The sequence below is a fragment of the Oculina patagonica genome, chromosome 7 (genome assembly GCF_052425735.1).
Source record: "Oculina patagonica isolate OP01 chromosome 7, crgOcupat, whole genome shotgun sequence".
NCBI lineage: Eukaryota > Metazoa > Cnidaria > Anthozoa > Scleractinia > Oculinidae > Oculina > Oculina patagonica.
In genome coordinates, this window is record NC_135764.1 from 25,376,163 (window position 1) to 25,397,423 (window position 21,261).

The 21,261-nt window shown below is 38.6% G+C and overlaps 3 protein-coding genes across 5 annotated transcripts in view; 2 read left to right on the forward strand and 1 right to left on the reverse strand.

Annotated features, from left to right (window-relative positions):
- LOC144660445 (arf-GAP with GTPase, ANK repeat and PH domain-containing protein 1-like) overlaps positions 1–16,333 on the forward strand; it is a 40,606-nt gene extending 24,273 nt beyond the window's left edge. For both annotated transcript variants that reach the window (XM_078521066.1, XM_078521065.1), the window contains exons 8-18: positions 561–665; positions 909–1,008; positions 3,187–3,639; positions 4,840–4,913; positions 5,484–5,561; positions 10,552–10,648; positions 11,333–11,450; positions 12,763–12,867; positions 14,037–14,130; positions 14,649–14,816; positions 15,396–16,333. In XM_078521066.1, the coding sequence (XP_078377192.1) occupies positions 561–665; positions 909–1,008; positions 3,187–3,639; positions 4,840–4,913; positions 5,484–5,561; positions 10,552–10,648; positions 11,333–11,450; positions 12,763–12,867; positions 14,037–14,130; positions 14,649–14,816; positions 15,396–15,551 (1,548 nt within the window). In that variant the 3' untranslated portion in view covers positions 15,552–16,333. The remainder of the gene's footprint in view (positions 1–560; positions 666–908; positions 1,009–3,186; positions 3,640–4,839; positions 4,914–5,483; positions 5,562–10,551; positions 10,649–11,332; positions 11,451–12,762; positions 12,868–14,036; positions 14,131–14,648; positions 14,817–15,395) is intronic.
- LOC144660507 (melanocyte-stimulating hormone receptor-like) lies at positions 6,864–10,524 on the forward strand. The gene has a single exon (XM_078521163.1). The coding sequence runs from the start codon at positions 8,245–8,247 to the stop codon at positions 9,148–9,150; it is 906 nt and encodes a 301-aa protein (XP_078377289.1). The 5' UTR covers positions 6,864–8,244; the 3' UTR covers positions 9,151–10,524.
- A 139-nt stretch (positions 16,334–16,472) lies between the features above and the next one.
- Positions 16,473–20,587, reverse strand: LOC144660502 (uncharacterized). 2 transcript variants are annotated; one of them, XM_078521157.1, is made up of 4 exons: positions 20,333–20,587; positions 19,199–19,855; positions 18,649–18,744; positions 16,473–17,635 (listed from the first exon to the last, which is right to left on the reverse strand). In XM_078521157.1, the coding sequence occupies exons 1-4, from the start codon at positions 20,465–20,467 to the stop codon at positions 17,561–17,563; spliced, it is 963 nt and encodes a 320-aa protein (XP_078377283.1). In that variant the 5' UTR covers positions 20,468–20,587; the 3' UTR covers positions 16,473–17,560. The 2 variants fall into 2 exon arrangements, with proteins under 2 accessions (XP_078377283.1, XP_078377284.1); XM_078521158.1 differs by having other exon boundaries at positions 19,199–19,836; positions 20,329–20,587.
- Positions 20,588–21,261: the final 674 nt, after the last annotated feature.

Consider the following 21,261-nt stretch of genomic DNA (forward strand, 5'->3'; position numbering starts at 1 on the left):
TTCCGGATGAAAGTTTCGTTCTGGAATGACATTTCATTCTAGTATCATGTAAACACAGAACGAATTTCGTTCGAGATGAAATCGCAACTCATGAAACCGCATACGGACTCCACAGTTTGAATTCTGAGCGAAAAAACGTAATAGCATTTACTGTTTAGCCCAAAGAAGCAGCTCTATGGTCAAATTACTCGTTGAAATTGCAGATACGGCAATTAATGGGCACAAAAACATGTTTGCGTGAAACATGCGCCATCTTGTTTTGATCTGGCGCGAAAACCGCGCACGTGAAAATGCCTTTGGTTGAACTGGTCGACTCTGCCATGTAAATGCAGAACGAACTTCATTCCGAAATCATGTAAACAGGCCCTTAGTTTACTCTTTTAGGATATAGTCATCAACAAGTTGCCTGGTTATTGCCCTGGATGGCCAGAAAGGACATTTTTCAAGCCCTGTATAGGGTGCATTACTCGTACCTCAGCATTTTGGAATTTGCTGAGTAGATGTTACTTGTGTTGTAGTAAAATGGTCGATATTGATTATTTCTTATCCTTAAATTCTAGGGTTATCTTCTCAAGAGAAGTTCCAGCTCAATAAATAAGGAATGGAAGAAGAAATATGTTACACTTCTAGAAGATGGCGTACTCGCTTATTATCCAAATCTTCATGTAAGTTCTTCCAACAATGTTAAGCAACCCGTCCCCCGTAGAATACAAGACATTGCTTAATAATAAGAAGTGCAACATGCAAATACATTTCAGTCTTTAGAGCAAGAATAATAATCCTAAGACCTATTTGATGAATTTCACTGATATTCAGTTGTTGAAGTAAAAACGTTTTTTGAATTATTGAGTGGAACTAGTAAATTAAAAATTTAAATTAAGACAAGGTCATTATTTCTTTGTCTTTAGGATTATATGGATGATGTTCACCAAAAGACGATAATATTAAAACACACAACAGTAAAGGTACCAGGAAAACGACCGCCAAAAGCAACCACCCCTGGACAAGGTAAGACGTTTAAATGTACAGTCAACTCTCTCTTAACGGACACCTCTATAAGACGGACACCTCCATAAGATGGACACCTAGTGATGGTCCCTGCCGTTTTTCAGTCATTTTACTGTAACCAAACTCTCTATAAGATGGACACCTCTCTAATACGGACAACGGACACTTTTAGAAGTGTTTTTATCGTGTTTTATTAGTGAAAATACTTCCAAACTTCATATCGCTAAAGCAAAGTTAGTCAGTGCCCTAAGGATACGCGTATACCAAGCTTACCAACCAAAAACAATGAAGCTTCTTTGCTTATGTGAAGCATCTGTGAGTGAATTATTGATTATAATGAAAAAACGAATCAATTTTCTGATATTATTGATGTCCCAGTTTGTAGGTTTTGTTAAAGAAAGCGACTTTAAACAGACTCAAAACAGACGTGTATTCATTGTGCATAGGTTTAGCTCTATTATCTCAAAATTACTGGTGTCATGTTTCCTCGACTCTCTACAAGACGGACACCTCTCTAAGACGGACAGTTGTGGCAGGTCCCAAAGGTGTCCGTCTTAGATAGAGTTGACTGTAATGCATAACCCATTACCGTACATATTGCAAGTGGTGCAGTGCGGCTAAAATATAAAAAAAGCTTGGATGCCTGGGAGGTGCTGAGTGGCCTAGTTGTTAGTGTTCTGTACTTTGGATTCATTTGAGCCTGGCTGGGGTCATTGGGTCATGTTGTTGGGAAAGAAAATTTACTTTTGCTGTAGGGTTGTCAAAAGTGGCTGGCTGTAGTTAAAAATCACCACCTACTTCATGATCTTAGCCAGCTAATCTACTGGACTGCAAGTGATGAATAATCTTGAGATTTTTAGCAAAATCAGCTCAAAAAAATAAAGCCACAGTAATGCCTCTAATCCTGTGTGGGAATATAAATAGGCACCAGTGAACTGTTAGGGTAACATATCTTTAAAAGGGTAAGGTAAAATATCTTTATTATTATTATTATTATTATTATTATTATTATTATTATTATTATTATTATTATTATTATTATTACCCAACAAAACGCTTGTTAGTAATCTGTATTGAATTCATCGCATCTAGGGGAAGTCATGATAATCAAAGATGCTTTGTGCTTTCTGGAGCACCAGCACTGATTAGTCTTCCAGTTCCTTCAACTTTTAGGACCGAACAGACTCATCAAATTCTCTCGGCTCCCGCCAGTTTTCTAGTAATTTGTTGGGTCAGGTAGCTCAGATCTTGTCGGGTTTTTGACCTGAGACCCTCTTATCTGGAACGCTGCCTTTCACCGAAAGTAGCCTCTCTATATTAACGATGGCTTACTTTTGGTCAGAGCTGTCATTAAGGGCCATAACCTGTAACACCTGTTATGGCTGACTTCACCCAATGTTACAGGTGAAAATGTTAAATACTACTTATTAACCGAGAGTGAGGTCATTACAGGGGAATCTCAGACCGAGGTCTTGATGTATTGACCGAGCGACAGCAAGGTCAGTACATCAAGGTCGAGGTGTGAGATTCCCCTGTAATGACCGAACGGACGAGGTTAATAAGTTATTTATTATATGGCCTTTAAGCACTATTCAAAAAAATCAAGGTTAAAAACACTGGAGGTAAACTCGCTCTCGCTCTCGCTCTGGCTCTCTGTGGCTGTCTTCGTCGCTCATACTAAAGAAGTATCGGTATGCTTATATTTTTCTTTCAGTTATTGAAAAGATAGTTATATTTTGTCGGCATTTTTTGTTGTTTTTGCCCCCTCGCTAGTAGCTTTTACTCACAACTCAAAAAACCGTCGAGCCGAGAAAATTTTTTATAATGCCTGGTCATTACAAGAAAATGATGCCTGCTCAGCAGCCAATCAGAGCGCGAGTACTATTGTAGCCATATAATAATAGGTGTTATGTTACACTTGTATACAGAGCGAAATGCTACAGGTGCTAACTTCAGTGTAATGGCTGCTTAAAAACTTAATGACAGCTCTGTTGGTAAAGTCTGCATTCGAGCCTAGTTGGCCCACCAGGCCAGAGTTTATCCCGGTTTCTGTAGCATGAAGTGACTTAGTTAGGAGTATCTCTACTCCCCCTGGATGGGATGCTACAGTAGTTCATTGTAGGGTAACCCCCAGTATTAAATTCGCCGGTACTGACGTGTACTGATGTGTTTTACCAGGGAACTCAAGACCAACAACCCCTGTGGAGTCTGACAACAACAATAGCGGCGCTGAAAATACAGGAACGAACAGTGTAGATGGTGTACAAAATGGAATCGATTCTTATACAGGATACAACTCACTTCCGACACAACATGACATTGACAATGCACTCGCTAGTATAGGTAATCAAGTTATAACTCCGGCAACAAATATCGGTGCCAACTCCACAAAGACAGACTCATCAAGTGTGATCAAGAAAAAGAACAAAAGAAGTAAACACACAAAATCTTGTGAAATAGACTATGAAGAACTTGAAAAAGCTCTGGCAATTGCCGCAGCCAATGCAGTGGTTCCTGCTGGTTCCAGGGTGGATCCCATGGGAGTGAGTACCACGGGAAGTACAAAAAAGAAGGAGAAAGGTCACAGGCGCGTCAAGAGCGGCAGTGGACCCAAAGTCGATTTAGACCCAGGTGATGAACTAAATTTATCTAGTTCTTTGCACACATTGCAGACCAGCGATACTTAATAAATTTTCCAGCTTTCTGCAGACCCTCTGCATGCATTACAGGACTATCCCTAGACGATATTTCACCACACCACTTTTTTGTGTTTTCATAATTTTGCAATTACATCTCCGTAAAAATTTAGATAATAAGCCTTTGGCTTGTTTTTTCTCAACCTCCCTTTTTGGGGGGAGGCCTACATGTGGGGTGACTCTTATTTTAAATTGAAATTTACATTACAAAACTTTTTGGGGATTAGCTAGAAAGGATATCGCCACTGTATTTTTTAGGTGCAAACAAGAATACCTCATGGTAATACTCTTTAAACACTATGAGATGAAGTCCTACAGTCGTTAAATGAGCATTACAGCATCTGAATTTTTGGCAGGGTGTGGGGTGGGGGCTTGTCGGAGTTTTATGGTAAGTCATCTTTTGCAAGGTACAAAATTACTTTCCAGATGAAGCAAACCTCAAACGAAATTGTTTACTAACTAAAGGTAGGAAAAAAGAAACAAGAATAGAACGGATTACGAACAGCAAACTTGGAAACTTTCGGCATATCTTATTATAGGAAATTAACGCTTGTGTCAATTAAGATATTTGAAATTAACGCGACTTAAATTAACGAGAATTGAAGGAAAAATTATTTCCCAATTAAGGAAATTAACGCGAAAGTGGGGGTAACATTTCAAAATGAAGGAAATTAACGTGACGTTCACAAAGAAAAAAACCTGTTGAGACAACAGGAAAGAGTTAACTTCAACACTAGGCGTATAATCCTAAACGAAAACAATGTATAGGGTAAGTGAAGGAATCTAACCGCTTCGAGCGTTCTTCACAGTTTCAGTAATATCGGCAGACTTCCACCCTGATAAAATAATGCTTTTTCCTTGGAACCAAGAACGTATGCACCGTTTCGCGAAATTGGGAGCCAAAATAATGGAAAGTAAGGTCATGGAAATCAACGATCCACTTAATTAACGGCGCGGAAATTAACGTTAACAAAAATCAACGCGACTTAAATTAACGCGAATTTCAAAAATTTGCGTTAATTTTATGGAGCGTTAATTTCCCATAATAAGGTTTTTTTTTTTAAATCCGCCTTCAATGATATACATACATGTATGAACGTGAATAAAACCACTTTAATTTAAAACCTTGTTGCAGAAATGACAGACTGGGAGTTCACCATTGTGTCGTTAGAGGCAAAGTCATGGCAGTTTGCAGCGGCTTCACAAGAGGTAGGTTAATCTTGATTGGTGATTGACACATGGAAAAGGCAGCATTTAATTGGACAAACAAACGAGTCCCGAGCCAATCACATGGAGATTGTGAGACAATTTGCGATTAGAGTTGGTTTTCGACGCTTCTGATTGGATGAAAAGAACCTTTCCCCATTTGTGATTGGTTAAAACAGTTTGAGTTTTAACAACAAATTCTAAAGCGAGGCGAACGGAGAACCGTTAAAAGCACTATTAATAATCAATTTATTTTGGTTTCAATCAAAACTAGAACTGAAATCTGTTTTGGATTGTTGTCAAGCGAACTCATAGAAGTCATGCAAAAGGCACTTATGCAGCATACGGTGTATTGCAGTTGAAAATTTAGAAGTCGATGACTAGATTTTACTATTGATTAAATTTAAAGCGTATGGTCCCAATTAATTTGTACCAGAGACCTTAGCTGCAACGCTCTTGCTAGCAAGACCTACGATAGCCTGGGCGGTGCCAATGACTTAGTAACAGATTTGAGCTCTTTCAGGCATTGCAGTAAAGAAAACGATGTGACTATTTTTTTTTCTTTCTGTTTAGGAGCGAGATGCTTGGGTTCAATTAATAGAACAACAGATTCTGTCTTGTTTACAGTCAAATGAAAGTGGCAGAGAAAAGGTATGGTAACATAAAACAAAATTTAAAATATGTAACGGTCAACTTACTGCGCCTTTCATAACACGCAAACTTTGCTCAATCAACAGCTTTGTTTTTTAGACGCCGCTGTCAATCATCTAAGCGGACCTCTCGGGAAACAGAAGTTTGCTTGTTCAAAAGGTCACATCTGTCAGTTAGATTGGTAGATTTTGATTCATTTTGTATGTTTGTTTTTTCTGTTTTTCAATTGACGGCAGGGGAAAACGCAATCGTTAGTTGGGTATTTAACTTCAGAGTTCGCTTGTTATTGCCTGAAAGGTGCAGTAACACTGATGCGTTTTTCTTCTTTTATTTCCACGCACGTTAACGTACGTGGAAATTATAAAAGCACATAAAAGTAAAATTTTACGTGCGATGCTTGCGTCTTCTTAAGGTTGTCCAATTTCCAATGCCACGTTTTTTTTCTAGATGTTTACGTACGTTACACGCCCGTATACGCACGTAGCGATCTTGTGGGTTTTCGCAAAAGTTGTACTGAGTTTAGCGATTTAACCAATCATACTTTTGGATTTTGTCACATGGCACCGCTTGCCATGTCGACGCCATTTAAAAAAAAAGAGAGAAAAAAAAAAGAAAGCCGAGCTAAAAGCGATGAAATATAATCAAAGTGTTTTAAACGTGGAAATCAGTTTGCCGAATCCTTTTCAAAAAGTCTTTTGAGCCTGCCATAGCTTTAGATGTGAAGCACTTTTTATAGATGAAGTTCGAAAATTTCCAGCAATATGGAACTGACTATAGACCCAAATTACAAGAGCGCTGTAACGAAAGAAATTACCTGACGCCAGGTCACGAAGGCTGTAAATTGGGAAGGCCTACTCAAAACTTTTATGTTGTCTTTTGGAAGTATTTATAAAATGACTCGTGGTAATATTCACGCATTTCCTTCACTAGGATGTGGTATTCACCCACTTGATATTAAACTGTTTTTGAAACGGTCTCACCCAATATCTCTTGCGTTTTTTTTGTTTTCTCTTACGAGTCTATTACGTCTTTGCCGTAGGTAAAAAAAGGAGAAGGAAACGCTTGTCTCCAGTGGGTGCCATTACTTTGGCGGCAGAGAAATTGACTTACCCGCGAGATCCTTGCCTTTTGGCGCTAAAATTCAGGATGGCGGGCATCTACGTACGTTCAACGAATGTAAAATGGAAACGCTTTTTAATACTTTTTACGCGACAATAAAAGTTTGCAAACGTACGTTTTTAACGCACGTTTTACGTACGTAAATATTTACGCGACAGTGGAAATCCGCCTTTAAATGTCAAGGTTAATTTAAGAACTTTCATAATATTGGATTGCCATGCAGTTGAAAATAACACAAGCTAAAAGTTAAAATGTAGTTTTGTTCTGGCTATAGCTTTCAAAGGTAGCAAAAAACGCCAAAGAAACAAAAATACGCCGAAAAATAAGCAAGCGTAGTTACGATTGAAATAAACAGTGAACAGAGAGTTCGGCAGCGATGCGTGACACTTGCGATTGTATAAGTGGTGGGATTGATATTGTAGAAGAAATATCAACAAGTGTCAGAAACGTTTAAGAAATCATCACGACTGAGATTGATTAAAGGTGCTACGTCACGGACAACACATTTTGAAAAAAAATTGGCAGAGTTTTTCAAATTTATTTTCGCCTTTTTAGTTCTTCTTTATTGTTTTTCTATGTTAGAAAAGTATTATTTTGTGGTTTCCTTCAATTTGAAAGGAATCAGGATAATGACTTAATATACCCTGACATAGCTCCTTTAAAATGGTTTGCAAACGACAAATGTCAAACGCGTCTTCTATTCGTGGCGTTTTCAAAACAATGTTCTTTTTTTAAAATTTTAATACATGCCAAACCTGTCCACGATGAAAAGTAGCATTTTGATTGGTTCCCTGAGCGATTCCTACTTTGTAATACGGTCCGCCAAGGTGAACCGCTCACGAATTAGTTTCGACGAATTGCTTCGTTTTGGGGAGAAACGCTTTACCGGTTTTCACCGTAATAATGAAACCAGTTTGTTTGAAATCTTCGTTCTCTGTATTGAAAGCCCCGATATAGCGAAGTGCTTAAGGACTGGGGAAATTATAACAAGGGTTCGTTAATAATGGGGTTCTGTTTCCGTACATTAAACTCTTAGTAACTTTGACCGGGTTGAATAATATGGTTTGTTATACCGGTGACTTCGTATAAAGGGAATTGTTTTATCGGGATTCGCTGCATATAGCCCGAAAACTGATATTCCATACGTCCATCGGTGTAAGGTTTCATCATTTTCAGGGTCAAAAACATTTGCGTGTGTGTAGATCACGCAGCAAAATAACGTGGTCATTTATCTGACTAATATTATTTCCGAAACAATTAGGTTTTTAGGGACTCTGCTATGATCGTATTTTTACATTTATATATTATTAAAAACCTATTCTCCACCCACTGCAATTGAAAGAGTTGTTAAAATATAAAGAGTTTTGCAGGTACCCTTTTTAAACAGTCACACATGTTCCGCTTTTTATGCAGATTCTCAAACAATGCTCAATATATTAGTATTCTCAAAATAGCTGTGGGTTCTAAATACGACATTTTTCCTTAAGGGTTTGAAGCTTGTTCCGTGTTTGTTGTTCGAATTAGAGTCATTTTTCGTAATGAAACAAAAACATTGCAACTGAATATGTCGTCCCAAGAAACAGTGTATTCATCGAACGAGGAAAACTTCACCGATGCTATAAGAAATGTTCTGGTGATAAATTGTGCTGTGAACCTTCCTCTTGCTTTAACAGCGATTATTGGGAACACACTGGTTCTTCATGCAGTGTATAAAACGCCAGCCCTTCGTTCACCATCAATGATTTTACTGTGTGGTTTGGCGCTATCTGATCTCGCTGTTGGTTCAGTTGTACAACCACTTTTTATCACAAACGATTTAATAGGATTGTATTCTCAATCCCAAAAACTGAAAGATGTGTTCAAGAACGTTTACAACATATTTGGATTTTCTTTGTGTGGAATCTCCCTTTGTACAATCACCGCGATTAGTGTAGACAGACTGATCGCCGTTCAAAAGACGTTACAGTATTCAAGTATTGTCACAATCCCGCGAGTAACACGAATTCTACTGGTGATCTGGACAAGTTGTGTAATCTTAGCAAGCGCACACTTTTGGCAGCAAATGGTTCAACTAGTTGCGATTGTAGTTGTTATATGTGCTTGTCTGTGCATTTCAGCTTATTCTCATGTAAAAATCTACAAAACTGTACGTCATCATCAAAATGCGATTCAAAGTCAGTTCCAAGCGGTTGAAACTAACTCTGGGAATTGTAACACTATGTCGACCCTGAAAAATTCCGCATTTAATGCTTTTTTACTTTTTCTTGTACTTGTATTCTGTTATTTCCCTTATTTTGTTGCTTTTGTCGTGACTTCAGTGAATCCATTCAATGTTTTCCTTAGCCGTTCTCTTACTTCAACTATCGTATTCATTAACTCGGCCTTAAATCCATTTTTGTATTGTTGGCGATTACGTGAGATACGAGAAGTTGTAAAACAAACTTGCCGTGAACTAGTTTGCAGGAAATAAATCATTTCGTGTATCTGCACAGCTAATGAAATAAACATGAATCCTACAAATCATTTGGCCATAATTTAAGTCGTTTTAGTTTTAATAGTTGTTTTTAAAGAGATGCAAAATCCGTCATGAAAGAACTTCACCAAGGTACATCTGGTTCTGTTGACTTTCAATGACGCTTAACTAGTGCGCATTTACGTGAATGTGGACGCGGATATCTTACAACTAAATTTATCAAGATATTTATATAGGTCTTCAAAAAAAGAAAATGTATTGACGTATACGCGTTATGTATGAAGGAGGAAAAAGTGATGGCGGATTGGTAGATTTGTAATAAATAGAGAAAAAAGGGATGTATTACATACATACATATACTTAATTTATCCTCGAAATTTCCAGAGTAGCTGTATAGAGCTAATATCTTCGAGAAAAAAGTTATAGAAAGAAAAAGTAAAATAAAGTGAAATAAAATATGCTGTATTACAATACCATTATTATTATTTCTAAACTAAACTTAATACAATATTATGCATGCAGAAGGAAATATCAGTAGATCTACTGTGGAAAGGCTTCATAGTTAAGGATCTCCTGCTTGAATTGTAGAAAATGTGATGTTCTATAAGTTAAGTGTCTGGGAGAAAGTTCCATATTTTACTAGCTGCGTATAAAAAAGAAAGCAGACCATAGGTGTTTGTGTTTGAGTTGGAAAGGACCAGAATATGATTACCGCGCAAACTGTACAGGGCTGCAAATAACAGTCGGTCATCGGACATTGGCCGACCAAAATTTGCTCATGTCCGACAAAATCCCAAGTGTGGTCGGACATGATGTCCGGACAATTTTTTGATTGTAAGTCATTTTACAATAACAATGAATAAAATTCAACCATTTGTTTTTGGTGATGTCCGACCAAGATGATGTCCAGGTAGGACGTACTGTATGTCCTTTCAAGTGAAAAAATTATTTTCAGCCCTGGTAAACATATCTTTTAAATAATTTGGATAATTAGCAAAAAGCAGAATCTTATATAGTACAATCATGATCATCACTGACTCTTCCTTGTATCATTTAAGTGGTGTGTATTGAATCTCGTTTACTGTTGTATCCCATTTCGTACACATTAACCTCTAATTCCCCTTTTAAGTTAGACCGTGAGCAGTCTTTGTTTTGCTCTAAAATCCGTGTGGATGAACACAAAAATAGCAAGCGTGTTATATGAGTGGCAAAGCCGCAAGCCAGCGCGCGATTCTTACAGCTTGCTCGCTATCTCTGCGTTCGTCTTCAGGGATGTTGGAGCAGGAGAGAGACTGCCTGCAGTTTAACTTCAATTCTAATCTAACTTTTCTTGAGTTGTCCAATAAAAATAAGCGCACTTCACTGTTAACTGATTCTGTTTACTTCCTTCTGTTTTAGTCAAGAGGTAACAGCAGTTCTTCAACTAATGGACACGACATGCAATCAATACGAAATATGGAAGGAAACGAAGTGTGCGTGGACTGTGGTGCACCGAGTAAGTTGGGTGTCCTGTTACTGTTTTCCTTAAATAAGTGCATTTGCTGTTTTCACCGTTCCCATAATACATCTTGTTTAACCCCCAAATTTTTTGCATAAGCATTGTTTTCAATTTCTCTTGGGATTTACAATGACGTACAATCGTCCCAAGAGAAATTGAAAACAATGCTCATGCAAAAATTTTGGGGAGTAAACAAGGTATTATGGGATCGTGAAAAAAGCGAATTACATTTTTTTATGACATTGTTTTTCATTTTTGGTTGATTGTTTTTTTTTTTATTTTTGTCTTTGTGGGTTGCTTGAGTTTGCAGTTATCAAGTTTTTTTTTTTTTTTTTTTTTTTTTTTAAGTATAGATTAGCGTCTGGCTTGTTCAGTAGTTTAGCAGCTCTCGCAAGCTTGTAATTCTACTGTGTAGCAGACGCCATTGTTTTGGGGGCTAGGGGCGTTGTTCCTGTTATTTGTTCTGTTATTCTTTCGAAGGGTAGCGAGCCATTCATGTCACACCTTGCGAGACCTGTACCTACCCGCCTTGTGCATTGTATTGGTTAGCAACTGCACCTACGGCACTTAATCAAATCATAAGCGTTACGAGTGAAATATTTGAAACAACGCTATTTTCTTTTCAAGAAAGGCAATGAACCACTGAGTTATTGATGTCTGTGTTTATTTTTCTTATGTCAGATCCTGACTGGGCGTCACTGAACCTTGGAGCTCTGATGTGTATAGAATGTTCTGGAATTCACAGAAATCTTGGAACTCATTTGTCTAGAGTACGGTCACTAGATCTGGATGAATGGCCGTAAGTAGAAAATACACTTGAGCTAGTTTATGAAAATACACGTTGTTTTAGAACGAGTTTCGCTTGAGTGTCGCAAGTAACTCGCATTTGCTTTGGTTTGGCATTACTACGTTTGGAGATTAGTTAAAAAAACTCCAGTCACTTTCTCAACCAATCAAATAAAATCAAAATCAATCGTGACTCGCTCACCCGCGTTTTCCCGCGCTTTGTGCCTGCTACATGTATTTGCTTCGAGTTTTGATTGGTTCACTGGATTGTCTGTGTCCTTTGTGATTGGCCAGAGTGATTTCTATGGTTTTGGTTTTACGACACTCAATCGAAAGTCGCTTTAAGAACTGTAAAGGCAAATAAGAAAGCGTGGCTCGATGCTTGGTGAAATTGTAACAATGGTATAAACGTAAGAGGAACTTAAAGTATTTAATAAAACTTGTTATATATGTAAGAATTTATTATTTTCTTAAGTGAAATAAATGCTGAATTTGACAACAAAATATTACTGTTATACTGTTGGGACCTGTAATAGCAAATTAGAAGTGTCTTTTGTGGAGAAAGGAAAACTAGGGAGATGGGGGAAAAACTCTCGAAGCAAGGTTGAGAATACAGTTTTTACGCGGAAATGGCAGCACAAGCTGAATGCGTGTAGGCGCATTCTCCTAAACTTCGCATACCTTTTTCCCGTAATTACGAGTCGCAAATCTCGCCACCGTACCAGTCCAGTCTCTTTCTCAAATTTTACCCACGGAAGGCTGGTATTTAAAATGTTCTACGGACCCACTACAGTAAACACCCGCGTGTAAGAACCTACAATGTTTCTAAGTTTGGCAAAATAGGTTCTTGTATTTGGGGGCAGTTATTGGTAATTTAGGCTAAGTAGGCTCTTAATAAGGTTCTTAATTTCTAAGGAGGAGCCATAGTTTTTGATTGTACGAGAAGAAAAAAAAAAGGGGTTTGGTCCTTCATTATGCAGCATTTATTCATAACTGTATTGCTTTAAGCCTCATGCAAGGTCCAAAGAAGACAATTACAGTCTATGTGAATCTGTCTTTTCTTTATTTGTAAATACAGTTTGGGATGTTCTGTTAAAAATGTTCATAAACATTTTCTATAACCCACATATAAGAACTTGCTTGGCTAAACGGGTTCTTATATTTTGGGGTATTAAAATGAAGCAAATTCTGAGTCTGCCAGCAGGTTCTTAAACCAATAGGTTCTTTACACGCGGGTGTTTACGGACCCACTGTTCTATGTACGCACTAGCAACTACAGTATGCCACGAGAAGTGATTGATGTAATGCACTTGTTTTATTTGCAGATCTGAGTTAACAGCCGTGATTAGTTCGATTGGTAACACTCTTGCTAACAGCGTCTGGGAAGGAAGGTTAGAGAACAAGACAAAACCAACACCGACATCAACAAGGTATGCATGTAATGTTCAACTTGTAACAAATGGAGGTCACGGTCACGCAAGGATTATGGAAGGTCACGCTGTTGTAGACACTTCAAATACAAGATTCAAACGATAACCTTACAAACAATCAGCATTTCGGAGAAATTAAAGGGACTATGTCACGGCTAAGTTAATCTTATGTTATTAAATTTGGCCAAATATTCGCTATGAAACTAAATGTTTGCAAAGAAATAAATTCTTTGATACAAAATGACAAAACCATAGCTTCATTGTAGCCAAATGTGTCTCCCGGGCGTCATAAATTAAAGTTACAAGCAGACAAGATTAACTTTGAAAACTGTTCCGCCGGACCATATTTCAAAAGCCCAGATCGCAATCCGTTTCATTCTTCGACACTTTTGGCCATCCGTACCTTCTTTTGCATTTGGTGTGTTATTTAAATATTCCTTCACTGTTTTAAGAGGTTATTTTATACATTTAAACAAATTTGATGGTCATTTCCTATGCCTACGTTTGGCTAAAATCCGTGACACGATCCCTTTAAGGGGTCGGGTAAAATATCTTGCAAGGTCTTACTAAATGGCTTGCTACGCTTTGAGAGAACAACAGAACAAACAACTGTAACAATGCCCTCAGCCCTCAAAACAACAGAAACGGATACACTACAGAACCAGTAGAATTATAAACTGACGAGAGCTGCACTAAGGCACTGTTTACACGAACACGGTTTCATTTGTAACCGCATCGCTTTCGATGCGGTTACGCCTTTCGTTTACACGGCGCTGATCGAGACCACTACTGAACCGGGTCGTTTTGAAAACGCTGTCAAAAGGGAGCGTTTCAAAACGATACGGTTTCGTTGGACGTGTAAACGGTCAAAAACGACGAAACCGCATCGATTTGAAAACGGCAACGTATTTTGGCACGAATTGGCTGGCTCACGAAGGGTAAACACGGTGAAACACGCATAGAGAGCAGCGCTTGCTTATACAATCACATTCGAAAACATTCGGAAAATGGTTAAATAGGTTCCGTGTAAACACTTCGAAACCGTGTCGTTTTCGATGCGGTTTCGAGGTCATGAAACCGTGTCGATTGATAACCGTGTCCGTGTAAACGTAGCCTAATACGTATATCCTTTCATTGTTTTCAGTTTTCTTTTTTAAATCTTTTTCTAGAGAAGAGAAAGAAAAATGGGTCCGAGCGAAATACGAGGGGAAGGAGTTTCTTTGCGAGCTGCCGCTGCCACCATGTGATTTCTCATTAGGCGAGGTAAGTAGAGCTGTTTACAGAGAAGAATAAGACTGTTTACATTCTGTCAGCAATTTGTGGTCACGTCTGTACGCTTCAGCACTTTTCTCATAAAAACATAGTAGGAACTCCTACGGAGTACTATTTGGGAGTAATTGCACTGCTTTCAACCAAGCAAAATCAAGTTGAATTACTAAATGTTCTGCAAGATGGACTTACTGCACATTCAACAAAATTTCTGGATTCTGATTTGGCCCATTACCCTTCTTTTCAGAGTTGACACAAAGTTTTCCAAATATTTTCACAGTTGACACACAGGCTCAGACAAAATTTCTCGAAGTTGATCCGAATACTTCAGAAGTTGACACAAAGTCTTCCAAAGATTTTCGCAGTTGACGCGAAGTCTCAGGAAGATTTCCCGAAGTTGGTCCAAAGACTTCTGAATACTTCCGAAGTTGACCCGAAGCCTTACAAAATTTCCGACGTGACAAAAACACTAACGAAGATTTCCGAATTTACTTGTCTTGTATTCTTCACAGCAACTCTTAGAGGCTGTAATAAGAGAAGATTTACCGCAGTGCATTCTTCTTTTGGCTCACTGTTCACCTGAGGATCTCAACACGACCTATGAAGACAGGGAGAGTTGCACAGCACTTCATATAAGCTGTTCACTAGGGAATATTGTCATAACACAACTCCTTATATGGGTAAGTCTTGAGTTCAGAGCCTTGATCGACATCCAAATTCATCTTACTGTGTTCTATACTTTTCCTATAATTCTCTTTGGGAGAATTTCGCTTTCAATCAAGACATGTTTTTTCTAAGAACGTCATGTCTTCAATTCCCTCACCTGCCTGCCTTGTTTTTAGTGAATAGGTTAGAAGTTAGCAATAGCAATTTATATCTTTGGAAGTGAAATCATAATACAATCAAACTCGCATTTTCCTGCCCAGATGTTAAAGAAAACTTTTTATTTGGAACCTCTCATTAGCGTACATCTCTCATAAATTGACGGGACGTCTTCCTTAAACTCCGGTTTGATATATATGCATTAAAATATTTTTTTATTTAGTGGGCAGGTATTATTATCAAATGTTTGATTTGTTGTTTATCATTTAAGCATGGTCCAACCATGTCATTTTTTTTCTGTCCTGTGTTACCTTTCCTCCTATAAACAAACGCCCTCCTGTTCGCCACGTCCTCTTACGGGTGGTTCGACCATATTTTCTAACATTCGATAATCCAAAAGCTTGCTGATATAGCATTTTCTCTCTCTTTCTCGCCAGTATTTTGCAGATGTGCGGATTCTCGACGTCAAAGGTCGCTCGGCTCTGTGGCACGCAAAGAGTGCTGGGAGTAAAGAGTGCGCAGATATATTACGTCACAATGGCTGTAACGATCTGGGTACCATGATCCCTCAGGGGAGTGATGTGTTTTGTTAACAACGACAAACTGAATAACGGCGGCTACTGAGTACTGAAAAAGAAAGGCTTCCCAGAGAAAAGCAAGGCTGATTAACGAAAGATTCCGGGTTAAGTGAAGTCGTCAAAGCAAAGTGCTAGATGCGATGACGATATTGAAGTTTTGGTGACACGCGTGACTCTTAATGTTGTCTGACTACGGAGCGGTGACGCAAATTCTAGTCACGCAATATTGTCTTTATCGGAAGTTAACTGCGTGAACAGTTTCGAAGGAAATATAAATATCTTAGGAACAAAACCTCGAGGAATTTGACTCGTGGTAAATATTTCAATTATAAAGCTTGGTACGGTTGCATACAATTCATTGCAACCTAAATAATCATAAGACTGTGAATCTCAAAGAAATTTTACATTGACGGAGAAAAAACTATAAGAGTTGTATTTATTTGTTCTTACAAGAAGTATATATGTTATGGACTTGTAAATAAGAAATATCTCCTCAGTATACGGGGTTTATTATCCTCTTCGACAAGGTCTTGATATCGAGTATATAATGTATACAAAGCTAGGAAAAATACAAGGAAAAATAGATTCAAAGAAGTGAAACAAATTGTATGAATTACCTCAAGCCGAGACAGGCTTTTTACATTAATTCCGTTTTTATTGCACATTCTTTTCCTTGCGTCGTTTATTAGCTTTCGTCCACTTTATTAATGTCTTTGCATCAATGCTATTCTCTGTTCTCCACATAATTACTTTTGCAAAGGAAATGGAAAATATTATATTGTGATTTGTAATCAGGATATCTGTTTACTAACTTGTGTTGTCTGACTTTTATTAAAGTGTTCCTCTACCTAACGTTCTTAACCAGAAATTAAGACGATAGGAAATTTATCTTTTTAATTGTACCCCATTCATACAAAGAATAAAACATGGATTAGAATTGTTTTGAGCAAAAATGTCGCTTTCTGAATTTTATTTTAAACATGTGTGAAATCGAGCCATCCCTATCATCAACTTTTTAAAAAAAAACTTGTTTAAATCTTTTTTTCTTTTGTTTTTAATAACAAAATTTGTTTATTTGGTATGAGTAACCTCGGACGTCAAAAGCTACCTGCTCATGACACGAAATCGATTCTTAAGAAAACATCACGTGACTTTGTTGTTTCTTAGCAACCCTCGATGACGTCACGCCTATTGTCAGTCAAAGAAGATATACTTCTTGGGGTGCGTTTCTTTGGGAAAATCCAAAATTGGATCATTGATCTCAGATCACACGGATACTTTGCTCCCAAAGAAACGAAGAATCCGAAAACGGATTTTTTTGCCATGACAACCCCGTAAACACATTTCGCACAGAACATAAAATATCAGCACAAATTTATTTTTCGTCGAATGTATCCTAGCTAAAATAATTTAAGCATACAAAATCTTTTACAAAAACCACACGTCGAAGTAGATCTTCTTTAGCGTTTAGCACAATGTGGCTAGAAAGCATCCGAGAGCGAAGAATGATTGCGAAATGATCAGTGCAAATTTCACTCGTGACAATTTCAAAAGGATACAACTTCCGCAGGCACAAAATGGCTGTTCTAGAAAACCTGCATCCCGTTTAAAATGATACTACATACCTATCTGAAGCTACCGTTTCCTTTTATCGTGAAATATTTTTGTATTTTGATCGAAATAACGGCCTAAAACTTTCCGTATGGCAGTGTTTACAAAGAGCGAACCTGTATTTTCACAGCAAACACCGCTTGGCCAAGGTACTTTTTTCGAATCCTTTCCCAAAGAAACGCACGATCATGAATCCTAAAAATCCGGATTCAGATATGATCTGATGTATCCACTCGAAGTGTGGATTCTTCAGATCATTGATCCAAGATTAATCCATTTTCGGATATAGGTAAAGAAACGCAAAATCCGTTTTTGGATCAAGAATCCGGATTTGGATTTTTCCCAAAGAAACGCACCCTTGGTATGGGTTTGTTGAAGTTCTCCGTGACTTGAATGAAACGCTACGTGAAGTTTTACAGGAACACGTAAAATCCATCACCAACTTTACTATCCTCCATTAAACTGGCGAGCTTGTTGTTTTTGCCAAACTGTTGACAAAAGACTCGTATTAGCATATAGTTGCTAAACAAATTTAGTAGGATATGAGCATTTAGCCAACTAAATTATTTTATGTTAAAGACAATCCCTGAATTTTGAAGAATAATGTTTACTTATAAATGGAGCCCCTATCGTAAGAAGCAGCATCTACTTTCGCTATCGACAGTATTCTGTGCACCTTTCCTAGTCGTAGGATATGAGATGATAGCCGGTTAGCAGACAACCAATCAGCTCGTGCGCCTGGTGGTATCTAGGGGTTGCCTTTATAATGACAAGAATTTTAAAACGTGAACAAACGTACAGAAGATAAATTTAAGGCGGTGATTTGTTTATGAAGGGCTATGTCCGTGTGAAAAAAGATTGTAATTCCAATAACACGTTAAGAAAATTATTTAAATAGTGCATAGAGACTTGAGGTGCCTGGTTGAAACTCGTTATTATCCCTGCCTCGTCCCCAGGCGCCGATTGGCCGGACGTTGAGGCGGTAAGGCGGGAAAACAGGGAGCGCGGGGGTTGGTGGTTAGGGAGCGAGCCGCGGAGCGCGTCCGCTTTCCCGTCCGCATCAGGCCCAGAACGCCAAGCGAACTGTGCAACGTCAGTCCCACAACGCCAAGCGTACCGTTCACGACCAAGGACGAGGACGCCTGGGACGAGGCAGTTATTATTCTCTGTGTCTTTAGTTTAGCAAAAAGCCAATTTGTGTAAGTCGCCTAGGGACTAAGCCGAGTGTTGTTCCAAATGTGAAGCACTCTCATCCCCAGAGCCTCTTGTCCTCCTTACCCAGCCTGCAGAGCCTGGGGCAAAAGCATCACTCCTTGTGCCCCAGGCTCTGTCGACTAAGAGGGATAGGTGGCTCTGGGAACGAGAATTAATGTAAAGCTTCAGTAAGTTCAGCGAAATGTTTCTTTATTATTTCCAGAAATCTCTTTTGAATTCTCAATTGGAGTTGTCTTATGTTTAGTAACATTCAGTTCACAAGGTAAAACGTGTTTGAATTCATCACCTTCATTTTAATTGTCTTGCTGTCACCAAGTACTCTGCAATCTGGCATCTTCGTTCCGTTCGGATTATGTGATGGATTATGCGTGTCTTCTTCATCCTACAAATTATAATAGCCGTGCGAGAGGTGGATTATTGCAGTGATTGGATACAGTCGGGGAAACAATGAATGTATTCACATTCTTGTAACAACTTCTTTATGCCTTCATAAGTTAAAGATGAAAATATCTTACCAGGGGGAGGGGAAGGGTAATGATCCAAGTTTTATACTGAAATGCTTCTCCCCAAGGCCCAAACCGTCACCTTTTATATACCATCTTGACAAAAAAATTAGTAAGTCATTTATTTTCCTTCCATGGAAAATGGTGCCCCTTTCTCATACCTGCGTCCCTTTTCTAAACGCTAGTTCAGTCGCAAACAATTGCCCTTGAATGCATTGCCATGTCAGAGTAATATCAAACAATAAGTTACACAGCTAACGTAGTAACTTGCTTCTATACTTAGAGTTGACCACAGTCTTATTTCTGATCGGAAAATAAAACAAAAGTAATCACCTGTTTATTTTTGATAGCAGCCACATCAGCACTGTTCCTTATTGCGCTTGTCTTTTCTTGATTCATATCACTGCATTCCTTCCCAGGATTCTGTGCGAGTCCGCCAGCCTCGCAGGTCAAATCTGCATCATTTTCGATTACAGATTCAGTAACTGGTGACAACTGTGGCCCGTTTACATCTCTATCCGCGTGCACTGAGGCGCTCATTCTTATTTGATTCTGTCTCTCTAGTGATGCAAGTGGTGGGTTGCTTTCTTCCTGAATCTGTTTCACCCAGGCTTTTAATTCCCGCTCTCGTTCGCGCATAACCGCGTTTAATCTTGAGCATAGCTGCTCCCAAGCCTTGCCTTTTTCTTCCAAGTCCAGCGCATGTTTTTTTCTGATCCTATTTGCAGCTCTTATAAGAGCCACAGCACGTTTTCGTCCCGCATACAGCCTGTTCAAGCCACGCCTGTGAGCCTCGATCATGGACTGGACTCTAACCGCGCGCGCAGTCTCGATTTCATTAGAAGGTGGTGGCAAATTCCTTTTCCTTCGTGACGTCGTTTGGCGTTCGATTTCAACCTTGTTTGGTTCGATTTTTGTGGGAGCCTGGCACTCAGGTTCGGGAATCGGAGACGACGTTAAGGGCGGTTCTTCTGCCGAACAAGGTGTCGACTAACATTAAAAAGAAAACATCATTTAGTCCGTTGTATGTTACCATAGCATTTTCGAATAACTTCTGCATGGTGGCCGAAAAAATGCAGATCATTTTGCGCATTTGATCAGACTGAAAGTTCGTGCATTACACTGCAGTCCCTGTTTCAGCATTCCAAAGTCATACTTGAGCTTTTTTACCTCCAAATTATCCGAACCAAGCATTGTTGTGGCACGAAAATGTTTTCCTTATTATCCAGTATTAATTGTAAATTTTTGCCACTATTAAACACATAAAACTCGTTTTCTATCTTAAATGAATGCAGTCTGTGATTTTTCTCGGATAAAGCGAGATTGTGTCAAAAACACAATCGTCTTGCGCTGAGCTCAATATAAGCTTGGTTGGTCTCTCTTTCTCTCTTTCTTAGGCTGCATATTAGCTCTTTTAGATGCATCAAATTTGCAATACCTACTAGGACTAAGTACTATACAACTTACCAAATCACGTGATCGCATTGCAAAATCTATGACGGTTGACAGAACAAATGTCAAAAGAAGAAAAGCTGCAATCAGCAAAACTACTACTGAAATGAAAAACTCGCACAATCGTGGCACTACGTCGTGAATAAACATCTTGATAAACACTGTTTGCGGAATGTACTCAATGTACACCAAACCTGCGCATCAGTTTAATTACGATTGATGACTCACTGACTTCGTCACAATCATTTGTTCCATATCCAATGCCATGACGACGTTAAAGGGGCTAGGTCAAGGTATTTTAGGTCATTCTATTTATTTTCGTTAAGTAAGAGCTCTAAACTTCAAATTGGCAGGGCAAGTCTTTTATATATATTGGCAAAATCACGGCCACATAACAAACAAGTACGAGCATTTTAAGTGACTTTCCTATAATTCGAGATCAACTTGAATCAAAAAGGCGGGCCGACGTTTTTTTAAGTTTACCTGAACGCAATCCATTTAAATCTTCTCAAATTTTTCCCATCCATGCTCCTTTTTGACCTTTCTGTGTTCCTTTTAAGTTTTTCTACAAATTTAAGCCGTAATTGTGATATTTCAGTTAATGCTATGACCAGTTGGTCAGTGCCGAAATTGCCTAAAATTGCGTTGCATAGCCCCTTAAGTATCAAAAGTGTGTTCTCAGTAGGCCGTTTTGCACCAACACCATTTCAAAGTTTAATTTAAGGCTCAGTGGGTGTTAATAGAAGTTACAGAAAAGTAATCCCGAACGAATCAGCCGGTAGTTGTAGCAAAAAATTAACCGAGCGCTTTTAAAACGCTAGACTCGCGCTCAGTTGTTTCAAAGTATGTTCTCAGTGTTGAAGCTGCTTTGCACCAGCGTCATTTCAAAGTTTAAAACTAGGCGGAGTTAAACAAAACTTACGAAAAAGTAGACCCGTACGAAT